The sequence below is a fragment of the Stegostoma tigrinum genome, chromosome 8, assembly GCF_030684315.1.
Source record: "Stegostoma tigrinum isolate sSteTig4 chromosome 8, sSteTig4.hap1, whole genome shotgun sequence".
In the NCBI taxonomy this organism is placed as follows: domain Eukaryota; kingdom Metazoa; phylum Chordata; class Chondrichthyes; order Orectolobiformes; family Stegostomatidae; genus Stegostoma; species Stegostoma tigrinum.
Window position 1 is genome coordinate 42469498 of NC_081361.1, and position 14213 is coordinate 42483710.

At 44.7% G+C, this 14213-nt stretch overlaps 1 protein-coding gene across 7 annotated transcripts in view; it reads right to left on the reverse strand.

The window, feature by feature from the left end:
• LOC125456049 (uncharacterized) overlaps nt 1-6640 on the reverse strand; it is a 67537-nt gene extending 60897 nt beyond the window's left edge. For 3 of the 7 annotated variants that reach the window (XR_007248378.2, XR_007248377.2, XM_048538703.2), the window contains exons 1-4: nt 6430-6613; nt 6061-6125; nt 4795-4907; nt 403-471 (exon numbers count right to left, since the gene is read on the reverse strand). Coding sequence is in view for 3 of the 7 variants with exons in the window: in XM_048538703.2 (XP_048394660.1) it covers nt 403-471; nt 4795-4907; nt 6061-6125; nt 6430-6503 (321 nt within the window). In the remaining 4 variants the exon portion in view is untranslated. Of the gene's footprint in view, nt 1-402; nt 472-4794; nt 4908-6060; nt 6126-6429 lie in introns of all 7 variants that reach the window. The other 4 variants (XR_007248380.2, XR_007248379.2, XM_048538704.2 and 1 more) reach the window with 3 other exon arrangements.
• Between the last annotated feature and the right edge of the window lie 7573 nt (nt 6641-14213).

Genomic DNA, 14213 nt, shown 5'->3' on the forward strand with positions numbered 1-14213 from the left:
CCCTATAACCCACACACTCCTGAACACTAGGGGCAATTTAGCATGGCTGATCCACCCAGCCTGCGCAACTTTGGACTGTGGGAGGAAACTGGAGCACTCAGAGAAAACCCATGCAGACACGTGGAGAATGTGCAAACTCCACACAGACTGTCATCCGAGGCTGGAATTGTACCTGTGTCCCTGGTGCTGTGAGGCTGCTGTGCTAACCACTGAGCCACCGTGCCGCCCCAAATGTGACATTAATGTGACACAAGAAACCACAGATGGCCTAAACCTCCATCTTCACTGTGCTCACTGAAGGAGCAAACTTGTATTGGTTACCCAGTCTATGTATTTGAGATTATTTCAATAGAAAATTTCAGAAAGTCCACATCTCCCTGTAGATAAAAATGTTCCACACACCGTGTCATCCCAGGACATCTCATCCACTCCCGTCTCAAACAGAGCTTCAAAACTGGGATCCACTTGTTCCTGTGGGATACAAAGCAACAGCTTGTGAAATAAGTTGCTTTCAACTGGTCAGGTTTATTTTCAAGACCTATTTTTTCACTACCCATCTTGAAGGTGCTTACTCTTCCTGAGGTGCGACTGTCTAGAAATGTCATTCTTTCTTGGCAAGTCTGAAAATCAAAGCCCTTACATTACAGAAGGGGGACATTCAGCCCATCAACCACAGTGAAGCATGGAAGGCATCATAGTGGATTTGGTATTTGGACACTAATCAGGTGCAGGAACTCTGACTGCATTTTTCCATCATGTCCAGCATACAGATTGAGGGTGCTGAAGCCGGTCATTGTGTTTGAACTACTGCACAGCAATGCACACAAATTAAATCAGCGCCAACTAGGCACTGAAATTCCATCTTCCTGCCTTGGCACTCCATGCTATATTTCCTCTGCATGGCCACCCAGAGCACAGGTATTTCAGGTAGAAACTACAATTGTTGCCAGTCAGCAGGGCAGATCTTGCTGCAATGATGGTAAATTTGATTAAGATTTACGGACAACCAAAGAATGAACTTAGCAAGACATAAATCAACATTTTTAACTGGAGTTTGTAGCCAGGTTCTGCCATCTGCACATCATAGGTGTTCCTCCTCTGCACATTATTAAACGTGAACACTTTAGTAGATTGCTTTGATCAGTTTAAAGGAATACTATTTAATGTTTAAACATTCCCTGTAAGTTTTGAGAGAAAACTTTGGGCCTGTTGTCCTGATCATTTCAGCACACTGGAGATTCAAAGTGGTACGACTCCCTTGACAGATGTACAGTCCAGTCTTGATCTCTGCCACATTACAATTCTCATCAATTCCAAGACACCTGCAGGATCCAGGACAATCTCTCTGTCTTTGGCCATAACCTTTTTCACACTTGGGTTCAACCACAGTTAGTGACAGAAAATCTCTCATGTCTGCTGCTGCCAGGATCTGCGTCAGTCTGAGAGAGGCTCAGTCCAGGTCCATCGAACTGTCTACAATTTATCTCCAAGTGCCTTTACATTTTTCAACCAGTACTGGAAGGTGACAAAGATGGCTGGTGACGGAAATGAAAATGGCTAGGCCGAAGTGGTGGCACTGCTCTGTACAGTTTGATGATCAAACACATGAACCAGTATTTGCTGGCAGCAGAATTCCTGCACAAGCATTGGCTTTTGAAACCATAATTACGACAACCCCATCACCAAATGTGTTTAATTAACTACTAGCTGAGAGAAGTTCAGGCAGAAGTGGTCTGCAACCGCATGTCTCCAGTTTATAACTTCATTCTTTATGCTTATTATTGAAACACCAGATCTAGGGGTACTGTGCAATAATGTTCGTGAAAAGATCAATGGTAATGAAACCCTTAACTGGAAGTTTGTGTGCTCAAGCCACTGTCTAGAGATTTGAGATTAGAAGGTAGAATGTTATGGGGCCTTAGGAACACATGCCATGGTGAGATTCGTGACAGAATTGGATGAGAAATGTGGCGAGATCAAGATCATCTCACTCTACTATTTACACTTCCCCCAAGTGTCACAATGAGAATCTCATTGGGCAGCAGTGAATTGCCAAATGATGAAGATTTAGGCTTGCTACATGCCTTGTTGATGGCCCATCTCACCTCATTAATATTCTGGTTCTGGTCTTAATTACTAATTAATTAATTCTAATTAATTACTCATCAGGAGAACCCATCCTGGAGCTCAGAGTGGGTACCTGGCAGCTTCTGCTCACCATTGTCTCTATGCTGCCCACAAACTACAGTCCAGGAGTATGATCCATGGGAACCAGCTCCAGGTACACTGTACACTTTATATTAACATTTGGCTTTCAGTGAGCCATTGCCACCAACCTGGTACTTCTTCAATGCAATTGCAGTGTGCCCTGGAAGCCCAGAACTGCCTACAGAGCACACCGCCAACCCACAGTGCTCATTTGTATCAGGTACAGCAACCGCACAAGGGAGAGGGCTTGCGCCAGGCTGTCTGCTGATGCTAAACAATTGCTGTCTTAGCTGGCCTTGCCTTGTTATGCATGCCTCACACTGGCGATTGGAGCAGTGACACATTCAGGCAGCTGGCCATGCTGTGCCAAAGCTCTTAGCCAAGGTCACGCACATCTTGCCGTGTGTCAGTGTGCCATGCTAGTGTCACCCTTGTACCAAGGGGCAGCAGCATTCATGCCAAACACACAGCATCTGCAGCAAGCAGTCAGCACCACTCAAAGCCTTAAGGCAGTTGTCCCGGGTGAAGCCCATAGGGGTCAAATATCAGAATGACCCAGTGTCCTGGGCCCGCACTGCTCCCTCTGCACCGTCAAGATGGGTTTGCTGCTGCAGTGGTCCCTCTCCCAACCATGGTGTTTTGTTAGTCTCCAACGAGTGATCCCACAGGGCTCACTGAAGCACCTGGGCCATATACTGAGACATGAACAGTTAAAAACCAACTTTCAAAAAACCTATCTGCAAATATTGTCAGTCATAACCTCTCCCTGCTTTCCACTGCCTAATGCCCTTGGGATATGCCCTCAGGGATGGAGGGAGCCTGCTCTGTGCTGGAGCTTGCTGACCCTGGAGTTTTGGTGGGGTGATCCCTGAGGATCCCTCCTTGGTCAGGGAGGGGCACACCGTGTGGAGTTGGAGGGCCTGGCCATTTCTGTGTGGAAAGTGCAGAGGGATTTGCATGCGGCCCCTCTTCCTCCCATCAGGGTGCGTCCTGGCACTGCCATCTCTCTGTGTGATGATAAGCACCTTGAATGGGCTCAAACTTCCCTGTATCATCCTTCCTGCCACCCAACACTTCACATGCCTTCGATCATGAGGACCAATGTCTGGGGCAATGGGCTACAGGTCTGTATGCCCTAAAGCTGCAGCTTTGGAACAACAAGAGCCAGTGAGTCCCATATGCCCACCTGCTACTCCTGATCCAATCTGTACATGTGAACAAACTCCCTCAGCACCAGGACCGTAAGACCCAGGCAGCTGAGTAGGTATCTCTGCTAGTTTTCCAAGTGTCAGTGATCTGGGTTATTTTGCCCTCACATGCCTGTGGAACAATCACTGTGCAGCAGACATCACCCTCCAAGCCTGTAGTCTCTTACCAAGGTATTGGACCTGCCCTGCCAATTGCCAGCAACCCCACTGGTGAGTAGCTTAACGCTGGCATTGACACAAGGGACATTAGTCTTAGGGCAGATATCCACTGAGTGTTGTGCACTTCCGAGAAGGTATGTGGTAGAAATTGGATGTGAGGGCTGCTAGAGCTGGCACTGTGAATCAGTGCAGCGGATTTGGTAAGCTACCATGAGAAAACGTGCTGAACCTCATGGCGAGAATCCCTCCAAAAGAAAAACTCAAGGAGGCTTGCACTTCACCAAAACAAGAAGATTCAGCCTGTAACGTCGATTGACACTCCTGTGCAGTTACTATCGTCAGAGGTGAGATCTTAAAACCAACAACCTATCTGCCATCTCAGTCAGACATAAACGACTATTTTGAAGAGATCAAGAGATCTCCCCATTATCCTCAGCCATTATTATCGATAAAACCTGATGATCTGGTCCTGATCACATTACTGTTTGAGGGAACTTGCTGTTGCTGTCTTGTTCCCTATATTATAACAGAGGCAACACTTCATAAAGTACTTCACTGATTGTAAACCATTTCGGATCATATTGAGGTTATGAAGGGTGCTGCATAAATGCAAATCGTTTTCTTTTCTTGCGTTGGTGTTAGCTTCACAGCACTCATGTGAAATGTAAATCATAGCTCCCCTGAAACAATCCCAAGTTTGGTGCTACATTCTTACATTAACTGGATTCCTCTTCTGTGGATTCAAGGACTCCAACTGGAAAATGGGCCTCAGTAAAGGGTAGCATTGGACGTGACTTCAGTGCCTCTCCTCCATACCCAACTATCAAATGAGCTCACACTCTCTGGATGGGCAGAGTGATCACTCAAACTAGTTTTATTGGGGTGGTGGGGGGCGGGGGAGACTGTACTTGGTGTAATCATACCTCAGCAAGAATCATCACCTTCAGGAAAATAGGCTAGGAAAATAGATTAAAAATGCACTTATATTAACATTGCTATATGTGCAAGTAAAATATTGCAAAATTTCCATTACTTGTACAAAACATTGTCCATCGTTTCGTTAAACGCAATGTTATACATGAAACAAATCAAAGATTTTGACACTGTTTATTTCCTTGACCTTTTGCTTTAAAACATGTTTGTTCAAGATAAACAGAATCTATTGCTTAATTAAGAGTTAATTTATTTATTCCTGCAACACAAACTTTTGTTGTTTTACCTTTATGAGACCAGTGAGCAACAATTTATTGATGTAGAGCACTGGAGGATGGCAATAGTAAAATATAAGGGGCAACCGCAGTCGGTCTGGGCACAAGTAGAAACTGGATTCATCTAATGGGTAAAACAAAGCAAAGAGATGAATATCAATTCATTGGTGTTCCTCGACCTTTACCACGAATAGGCAACATTTCAAGTATCATTCCATTTACTGGAAAGTGATTACAGCCCCAAACAAACACAAAGGCGTTCCTATTAACGCTCAACAAATGCTGGGTTAGAGCTGAGTGAGATGTAAAATGATACACAGCTTAACGATAGTTCAGTCAATGAAGTTCAAATGAGGCTGCCTTGTCACAGATATAGTAAAGTACTGAAAGAGGAACGTCAGTTTTTCCCACCCCTGTCCCACCACATAGCCAGCTGGAACCACTTAGAGAGGACAGTAAAAATGGACTGGGTGAGTTTGTTATGATACCAAAGAACTTGAACTGACTATTCAAATCAAATGGTAACTTCACGCATATATATGCAAAAATGCTTGTGCTAAGTCAATAGAAACCATCTTAATGTAGATATCAGTGCACTTGGATTTTTTTCCCCACAAACACTCCATTCCCAAAGTGCAGAGAGGTGAGACAGGTCCAAGCGTGGGCATTAATAGAAGGCGTTCTTGCAAAAGTATGGCAGCTCTGCTGAAAGTAAAACCAAGAAACTGGAGGTTGGTGGTGGGGTTGGTGCTATCAGGAGAGTGGAGGCAGGGCAATGGTGGGAGGAAGAAAATCAAGATCATGTTCTGAAGTTGTCGAACTAATGTTGGGTCCACAAGACTATGAAGTTCCTAAATGGAAAATGAGGTGCTGTGTTCTCCAGCTTGTGTTGGGCGTCACTGGAACAGTGCAGCAAACCTATGACAGAGAACATGCGAGTATCAGCACAAGGTGGTGCACTAAAATGGCAAGCAACCAGACGTTTGATCAGGGACCTAGTGGAGGTGTTCCTCAAAATGGTCACCCGGTGTTTATTTAGCCTCCCCAGTGCAGCATGCATTTAAATCTATACAACTGTATTCACTGCTCACAATGCAATGAGGTACCAGTGGGCAGCTTGTGCAACAGTGCCCTGGCAGAATAAAGAAAAACAAAGTGAAAAAATTTGGCATCAATGATCAAAAGTAGTGTTTTGGATCTCAATTTCTTTGTAATTGGCAGCATTCCAAAAAGTGTTTAGTAGCTGCAGCAAAGCTCACTACCGAAAGCCTCCTTACCTTTGAGTGCACTGAAAAGGGTTTCATCCAAATCATAGGTGTTCTCAAAGTATTCCAAAATCTCCCTGAAAGAAGCACAATAGGAGTGAAATGTAACATCAACAATCTAAAAGGCTCCTTTCAATGCAATAAAAAAGCTGATGTCTTCTAATTGAACATGAATTTGAAAATAATTTTAACTCAACCTTCTACTTTGTTTAAACAAAAGAACAAACTCAGTCGTGTCAGGGAGACAGAACTCTAGACTCCCAACCCCCATGCACATAAGTCCATATTACTAAGTACTAATCTTACATTTGTTATCACAGCATTCAGCTCTCAATGTACTACAATGGATACGTAAAGCATCATAGATATGTACACACTTACTCCTTTGTGCATGTCTCGAGATTACAGGGTTTAAGGGAGGTTGAACACATCTTTCCAGTAAGAACAGATAGCATTTTTTTTTGATCACTTCTCAGCACAATTACTGTGCAACAGGGAGCTGGTGAGTTTTTATAGGGATTGCGATGGGGGAGGGTCTGCAAACTTGGTGTCCAGTTAACACCGACTGGTGGACAGCAACTAGAGCAACGCGTAAATCATTGGAGAACATCTGGCACAGGATTGGACAATCTCTTGTGTGCCTCTGTTACATCTGCAGCAGACTGCCACTGACTGTGAGTGTCCATCAAAACAGTGAGGCTGCATCTTGGGGAGGGGAGGGCAGGAGTGAATGGATTAATGCTCCACCTCCCAGTTGCTTTCTGCTCTGCTTTTACAAACTCTCAGTCAATGGAAAGTAGGAGGGGAGGTGGCGGAGGGTGGGTGATGAAATTTCAAGTGACAAAAGAAGGGCTTGATCCAATAGGCTTGTGAATAATTGAGAAATACAAGCAAAGGGTTAAGGTCACAGGAACAAAGTTGCAACAGAAACCAGTGAGATTTTATTGATTTATATTCTGTGCCAGGTAAGTGCTAGGACAGGGAGGACATATTGACGTAAAAGAATTTGTATTAAAGAGGAACAGTTGCCAGGGCATAGGTACCATTAAGATACACTACCTTCAGAGGGTAATGGACAAAATTTCAATGGTAAAATTTAAGAAAAGAATTGAATCTGCATATGAAAAGCAAAGAAATTGCAGGAATATGAGGAAAGAGCAGGCAGTAAACGGATAGATAGCTTGTTCAAATAGGTCACAGGTCAAATAGTTCCTTTGTGCCTATGAAGCTGGGCTTTCAAATCATAGCTGAGTCTGGACCCAACGTGGATGCAATTTAAAATCATGGCCCTAAAGGATCTCAAAACCTCTGGGACATTCTCTAACTTTCCACATGTTGGCAATGGAGAGGGATTGAGGAACAGTTGGTGAGGTCAGATTTTCAAGTGAGAATTTGGTGAATGCAATTGTATCAGGTATGTTAGCACATAGCTGTTGGGTTCACTGTGGAGCAATAGAATTTATTTTAAAACCCTCCTGATTTCTCTCTTAAGGATACGCGTACAGCCTTTGTACTCTTCGTGGGATTTACTCGATCCCTGCTGTCTATACCTGACAGGCGTTTCCCTCTGTCTCCTGACCAAAACATCAATCTCTCCAATCATCCAGCATTCCCTACACCTACCAGCCTTGCCCTTCACCCTAACAGGAACATATTGTCCCTGGACTCTTATTATCACATTTTGAAGGCTTCCCATTTCGACCTGAGATAGCTTTGACAAATAGGATTGGGGAGAATCCAAAGGGATTCTACAAATACATTAAGGACAAAAGGGTAACTCGGAGCAAATAGGCCCTCTTAAAGATCAGCAAGACCACACATATATGTGGAACCACAGGAGATGGGTGAGGTGCTAAATGAGCATTTTGCATCAGTGTTTACTGTGAAGAAGGATATGGAAAATATAGAACGTGGGGAAAACACGAGTGACATCTTGAAAAATGCCCATATTACAGAGAAGGAGGTGCTGGATTTCTTAAAATGCATAAAGGTGGATCAATCCCAGGACCTGATCAGGTGTACCCTAGAACTCTGTGGTAAGCGAAGGAAGTGTTTGCTGGGCCCCTTGCTGAGATATTTGTATCATCGATAGCCACAGGTGAGGTGCCAGAAGATTGGATGTTGGCTAATGTGGTGCCACTATTTAAGAAAGGTGGTAAGGAAAAGTCAGGGAAATATAGACTGGTGAGCCTGGTGCTACTGGTGGGCAAGTTGTTGAAGGGAATCCTGAGGGATGGGGATTTTTCTGTATTTGGAAAGGCAAGGACTGATTAGGGGTAGTCAACATGGCTTTGTATGTGGAAAATTGTGTTTCACTAACTTGACTGAGTTTTCTGAAGAAGTATTGAAGAGAATTGATGAGGGCAGACCAGTGGATGTGATCTATATGGACTTCAGGAAGGTGCTCATCAAGTTTCCTCATGGTAGACTGGTTAGCAAGGTTAGATCATATGGAATACATGGAGAACCAGCTATTTGGATATAGAGGAACACAGCAGGTCAGGCAGCATCAGAGGAGCAGGAAAGTCGACATTACGGGTTTATACTCTTTGTCAGGACTGATGAAGGGTGTAAAACCGAAACATTGACCTTCCTGCTCCTCTGATGCTGCCTGACCTTCTGTATTCCTCCAGCTCCACACTGTACTGATTCTGACTCTAGCATCTGCAGTTCTTGCTGTCTCCTATTTGGAAATAGAATTAGCTCAAAGGTAGAAGACAGAGGGTGGTGGTAGAGGATTGCTTTTCAGACTGGAGGCCTGTAACCAGCAGTGTGCCTCAAGGATCGGTGCTGGGTCCATTGTTTTTCACCATTTATACAAATGATTTAGATATGAACATTGGAGGCATGGTTAGTAAGTTTGCAGATGACAACGAAATTGGTGGTGTAGTAGACAGTGAGAAAGTTACCTCAGAGTACAATGGAATCTTGGCCAGATGGGCCAATGGGCCAAGGAGTGGAAGATGGAGTTTAATTTTGATAAATGTGAGATATTGCATTTTGGAAAGGCAAGTTAGGGCAGTACTTATACATTTAATGGCAAGGTCCTGGAAAGTATTGCTGAGCAAACAGACCTTCTTTAACAAAGAGTGCAGATTCATAGTTCCCTGAAAGTGGAGTCGCGGGTAGATAAGATAGTGAAGAAGGCGGTTGGTATGCTTGCCTTTGTTGATCAGTGAATTGAGTACAGGAGAAGGGAGGTCATGTTGTGGCTGTACAAGACATTGCTTTGGCCACTTTTGGAGTATTGCGTGTAATTCTGGTTCCCCCTCCTATAGGAAGGATGTTGTGAAACTCGAAAGGATTCAGAAAAAATTTATGAGGATGCTGCCAGGGTTGGAGGGTTTGAGTTACAGGGAGAGGCTGAATAGGCTCAGGCTATTTTCCCTCGAGTGATGGAAGCTGAGAGGTGGCCTGATAGAGATTTATAAATCATGAAGGGCATGGATAGGGTAAATATGTAAGGTCTTTTCCTCAGGGTGGGGGGAGTCCAAAACCAGAGGGCATAGATTTAAAGTGAGAGAGGAAAGGCATAAAAGGGGTCTGAGGGGCAACTTTTTCGTGCAGAGGGATGTGCATGTACAGAATGAGCTGCCAGAGGAAGTGGTGGAGGCTGGTACAATTACAACATTTAAAAGGCATCTGGATGGGTGTATGAATAGGAGGAGTTTGGAGGGATATGGGCCAAATGCTGGCAAATGGTACTAGATTTATATAGGATATCTGGTTGACATGGAAAGGGTCTGTTTCTGTCCTGTATACCTCTATGACTCTATGTTTAATTAGTCATTTGAGTAGCCTTTTTGGGACTACACACAGTACATCAGAGTTGTCTGGTCTCAATCTGTTTCATGGCGCCACGGTGCTGACCCTTTGAGAAACTATCTGCTTTCTTTGACATTATAGCAGCAGGCCCCAAAATGACTGCTGCCTGCCTTTACTGTTGGCACCTGTTAGGCACTTCCTCCCTCCCTCCTGGAGATGCTTGATGTAAGTAATTTTACACCAAGGATGGGCACGGCTCAATTAAAGAATTTATTTTTAAAAGGAGCATCACACAAACAACAGTTGAAATGCAATATCTGCAGACAGGATTTGTTCTGGGGTTGGATTCCCAATCCTGCCTTGAAAACTCATCTCAATATTTTTTATTCGTTCATGGGTGTCTCAGCTAGGATTAGTTGCCCATTGCTGATTGGTCTTGAGAAGGTGGTGGTGAGCCATATTCTTGCAGCGTTGCAGATAATGAGGTCTAGGTTCACGCTCAGTGCTAGTAAAATAAAGTTCTAACTGTTTAACCCAGCAACACTGATGGAACAGTAATACATTTCCTTCCAACACAACACCAACATAGGAACGAGCCAAACACATTTGTGTTCTGTATGCTATTGACGGTTCATTGATAACATTGGATGTCAGCTGAGCATTCCAGCAGTTGTATTTACAGTGACAACCTTCTCTCTTTGGTAGGTATAGGACCACGATATTGTTCCCCATGAATTGTTATAAAGCCATCTGTACCTATCTCCCTAATTTCCACAATGTTTACAGAGGGGTATAGAAACCCCTGGGTACAACCTGAGGATCCACTGGCCCCAAATGCACTGTACAGGCATTTCTGCTCCACAAGAGCCTTTTTTAACATTAGCTGATGCGATGCTGGCTGACCAGAGGCGTGCAGCATGGCTGCTCTTGCTGTCAGCAGCATCAGTGACGAAGCCTGGGGTGGGGTTGGAAAGGATAAGTGCCCACCATTCCCATTGCCTGATTCTTAAAGCTGCCTTCAAGACCCATGTGAATGGAGACCCCAGGGAAGTAACATGGGAGTGAGGAGAGTGTCAAGTTACAGGGAGAGGAGGCAAGGGACTTGGAAGCAAAAATAAGGGGTGACTTTCATTGGAAACACCCTTTTGCAATGTCCACTCTGTCCATCAGACACTGACTGCCATTCATCAAGGGACACTCTCCTTGCCCCAGCTCCCCATCTCCATCCAACCCTGCTGACAATGCCCCGTACAGGTTCTACCGTGGTGCCCACTGGCAAGTAATGAGTGCCAATGCCTATGGACCGGGGGTGCCCATGGAGTTTGCCAGCGAATTTGGTGCCTGATTCCCAACATGGAAATCATGTGGAGCAAGTAGCAAGCTGAATGTGCCAGGTAGCCAGTCTGGTTTCCTTGTCAGGTTTCCCTGATTTTGGGCTATGTCGGTGTGCTTAGTCAGATAGGAGGCCAAATATTCATGAGATAGAATGGGCCGTTAAAGAGGTCTCAAATGAGCATTAATGACCGTCAGCTGGCAACTCACCACTGCCTAACAAGAGCCTCGTCACGCTGATTGCAAAAAGTATAAAAGATGGGTTGCTCCAGAAGTCAAGACGGGCCTCACTGTACGTCACCCAAATCTGTCACACATCTCACGATAGTTCACTTCACTCAGGGCCCTATCAGATTCTGCCCAGTGTAGATTTCTGTGGAGTAGAAGCTAATACTATTAAAAATGACAAAATGGCAACCAGTCTTTGCATGAAAAAGTGCAAAAATTGCATGAAGAAATGCACCAATTCCTAGATTGAATGCCATCCAGATGGAAGATGGCCTTAATTTAATCTTTACTTCAAACGTATATTCTTGCTGGAAAGCAATGCTTGCAGTCCATATTTATCTGCACTGCCTATTCCTATTCTGTGATTGCAATGTTCTGTACGTTTATAAGAAACTAAAATGACTGCTTCAAGGGGCAGTTTAAGCCACTGAAGTAAAACATTTAGCAGACATCATTAGAAACATTCTAATTTGTTTTACAATAGAGATTGCAAAATGGGAGGCTTCATAAAAGGCAATTTAGCAGACGGATACTTTTTTTTATAATGGTGCAAGATGATGAAAGTATCACGCTGAAAGGCAATTGTGTTATTTATGAACAATGTCAACGCAATCGGTAGAACAAAGTGTGTCAAGGGTGGGGTGGAGTCAGGTTGAAGCTAAGGCACTACAGATTTCTGATAAATTAATTCTGATAAAGACACTGATAAATTAAGAAAAAGTGGGAATAATTGTGGCAGATAAAGTTTTATGTGTTGATATATCAGGACGTCTAGTTGAGGAAAATGGACTAGAATGTTTCGAAGGGGTAAGAAGCCGGGAATGGTCGATGGCTGCAGAAATTTATCGGCCCAAATGCTGAAAACAGTAAATACCAGTGGACAGGAACTAAATTAATTACAAAGGCCCATAGAATGCTAGATAATAAAGTGTGAAGCTGGATGAACACAGCAGGCCAAGCAGCATCTCAGGAGCACAAAAGCTGACGTTTCGGGCCTAGACCCTTCATCAGAGAGGGGGATGGGGAGAGGGAACTGGAATAAATAGGTAGAGAGGCTTCCTCTACATTGGGGAAACCAAGCGGAGGCTTGGGGACTGCTTTGCAGAACACCTCCGCTCGGTTCGCAATAAACAACTGCACCTCCCAGTCGCAAACCATTTCAACTCCCCCTCCCATTCTTTAGCTGACATGTCCATCATGGGCCTCCTGCTGTGCCACAATGATGCCACCTGTAGGTTGCAGGAACAGCAACTCATATTCCGCTTGGGAACCCTGCAGCCCAATGGTTGCGCTGTGGACTTCACCAGCTTCAAAATCTCCCCTTCCCCCACTGCATCCCAAAACCAGCCCAGTTCGTACCCTCCCCCCACTGCATCACACAACCAGCCCAGCTCTTCCCCTCCCCCACTGCAACCCAAAACCAGTCCAGCCTGTCTCTGCCTCCCTAACCTGTTCTTCCTCTCACCCATCCCTTCCTCCCACCTCAAACCACACCTCCATTTCCTACCTACTAACCTCATCCCACCTCCTTGACCTGTCCGTCTTCCCTGGACTGACCTATCCCCTCCCTACCTCCCCACCTATAATCTCCTCTCCACCTATCTTCTTTTCTCTCTATCTTCGGTTCGCCTCCCCCTCTCTCCCTATTTATTCCAGAACCCTCACCCCATCCCCCTCTCTGATGAAGGGTCTAGGCCCGAAATGTCAGCTTTTGTGCTCCTGAGATGCTGCTTGGCCTGCTGTCTTCATCCAGCTTCACACTTTATTATCTTGGATTCTCCAGCATCTGCAGTTCCCATTATCTCTCTCCCATAGAATACTGTTTGTTTTGTCAACGTGACTGGAATGCTAAGTGCGTGGAAGTTATGGACTAAAGTTTGCCAAAAATTGTCGAAGCATCAATTTGGGGGTTTTGTTCTGAGAGTTCTAATTATATTTCTCACATAATTCTCCACAGTTCATCTTATTACATATGCACCATGCCTCTAATGGCCCTCCATGTGCTATCACATGCTATGATGTGCTCACCACTGGAAGTCCTGACCACTGCTGGGATGTCCCAGGATTCCTGGCACTAGTGCCATATTCAAAGCCCAGCTTTGTCCCAGGATGAGCTTTGCCAGCTGGGTGCTGCCCTTCAAAGGGCAGGTAGTGGGAGAAGAAAGGCACAGCAAAGCTTCTGAAGGAGCATAGCTGACACAGGCACCACTTCATTACAAACACTAGCTCACGTTTATAAATGTATTGCTTTTTCATGCCATCATCTGTCTTATCAGTACTCCCTGTAACTGGAGCTACAAGATTCAAGCCATACAGGTTATCTGTCCTTACTACCTTGTCATGTTAGAACTCAATCTGAAGGAGTCCCACGCGTTCGCTAATGCCCAGCAAATGTCAACATCTTCTCATTGTTCAATGTGGCAGCATCACATACTGGAACGTTTTCAAACTGCTGAAATGTTGACTTTTATTGAACACAAGGAAAGTAGATGAAAAAACAAAGCAAAGTTGCATTTGCCCGTGGGAATGAACAGGGATCGCTTGCTTTTGAGTGGCAACACATTTACAATTCACGAGGGATCACTGCACTGAGCTCACATTTATGGGAAGTGTCACTTAAATCCTGCATGGCTAATTGTGCGCATTGCTCAATACCACGATGGTTCTCCCACTCAATGTCTTCAGCTTCCTCCTTGGAAGACTGCTGTTGCTTTCCCAGCCCAAGCAACATGTCTTTGCCTGATACTGTACTGAGGAGCAACTCTTGCTAGGATTATGCAGCACAGTCTGTCAGGACTGCTAAACACAACTGGGATCAATCCGAGCATCAGAACCTTATC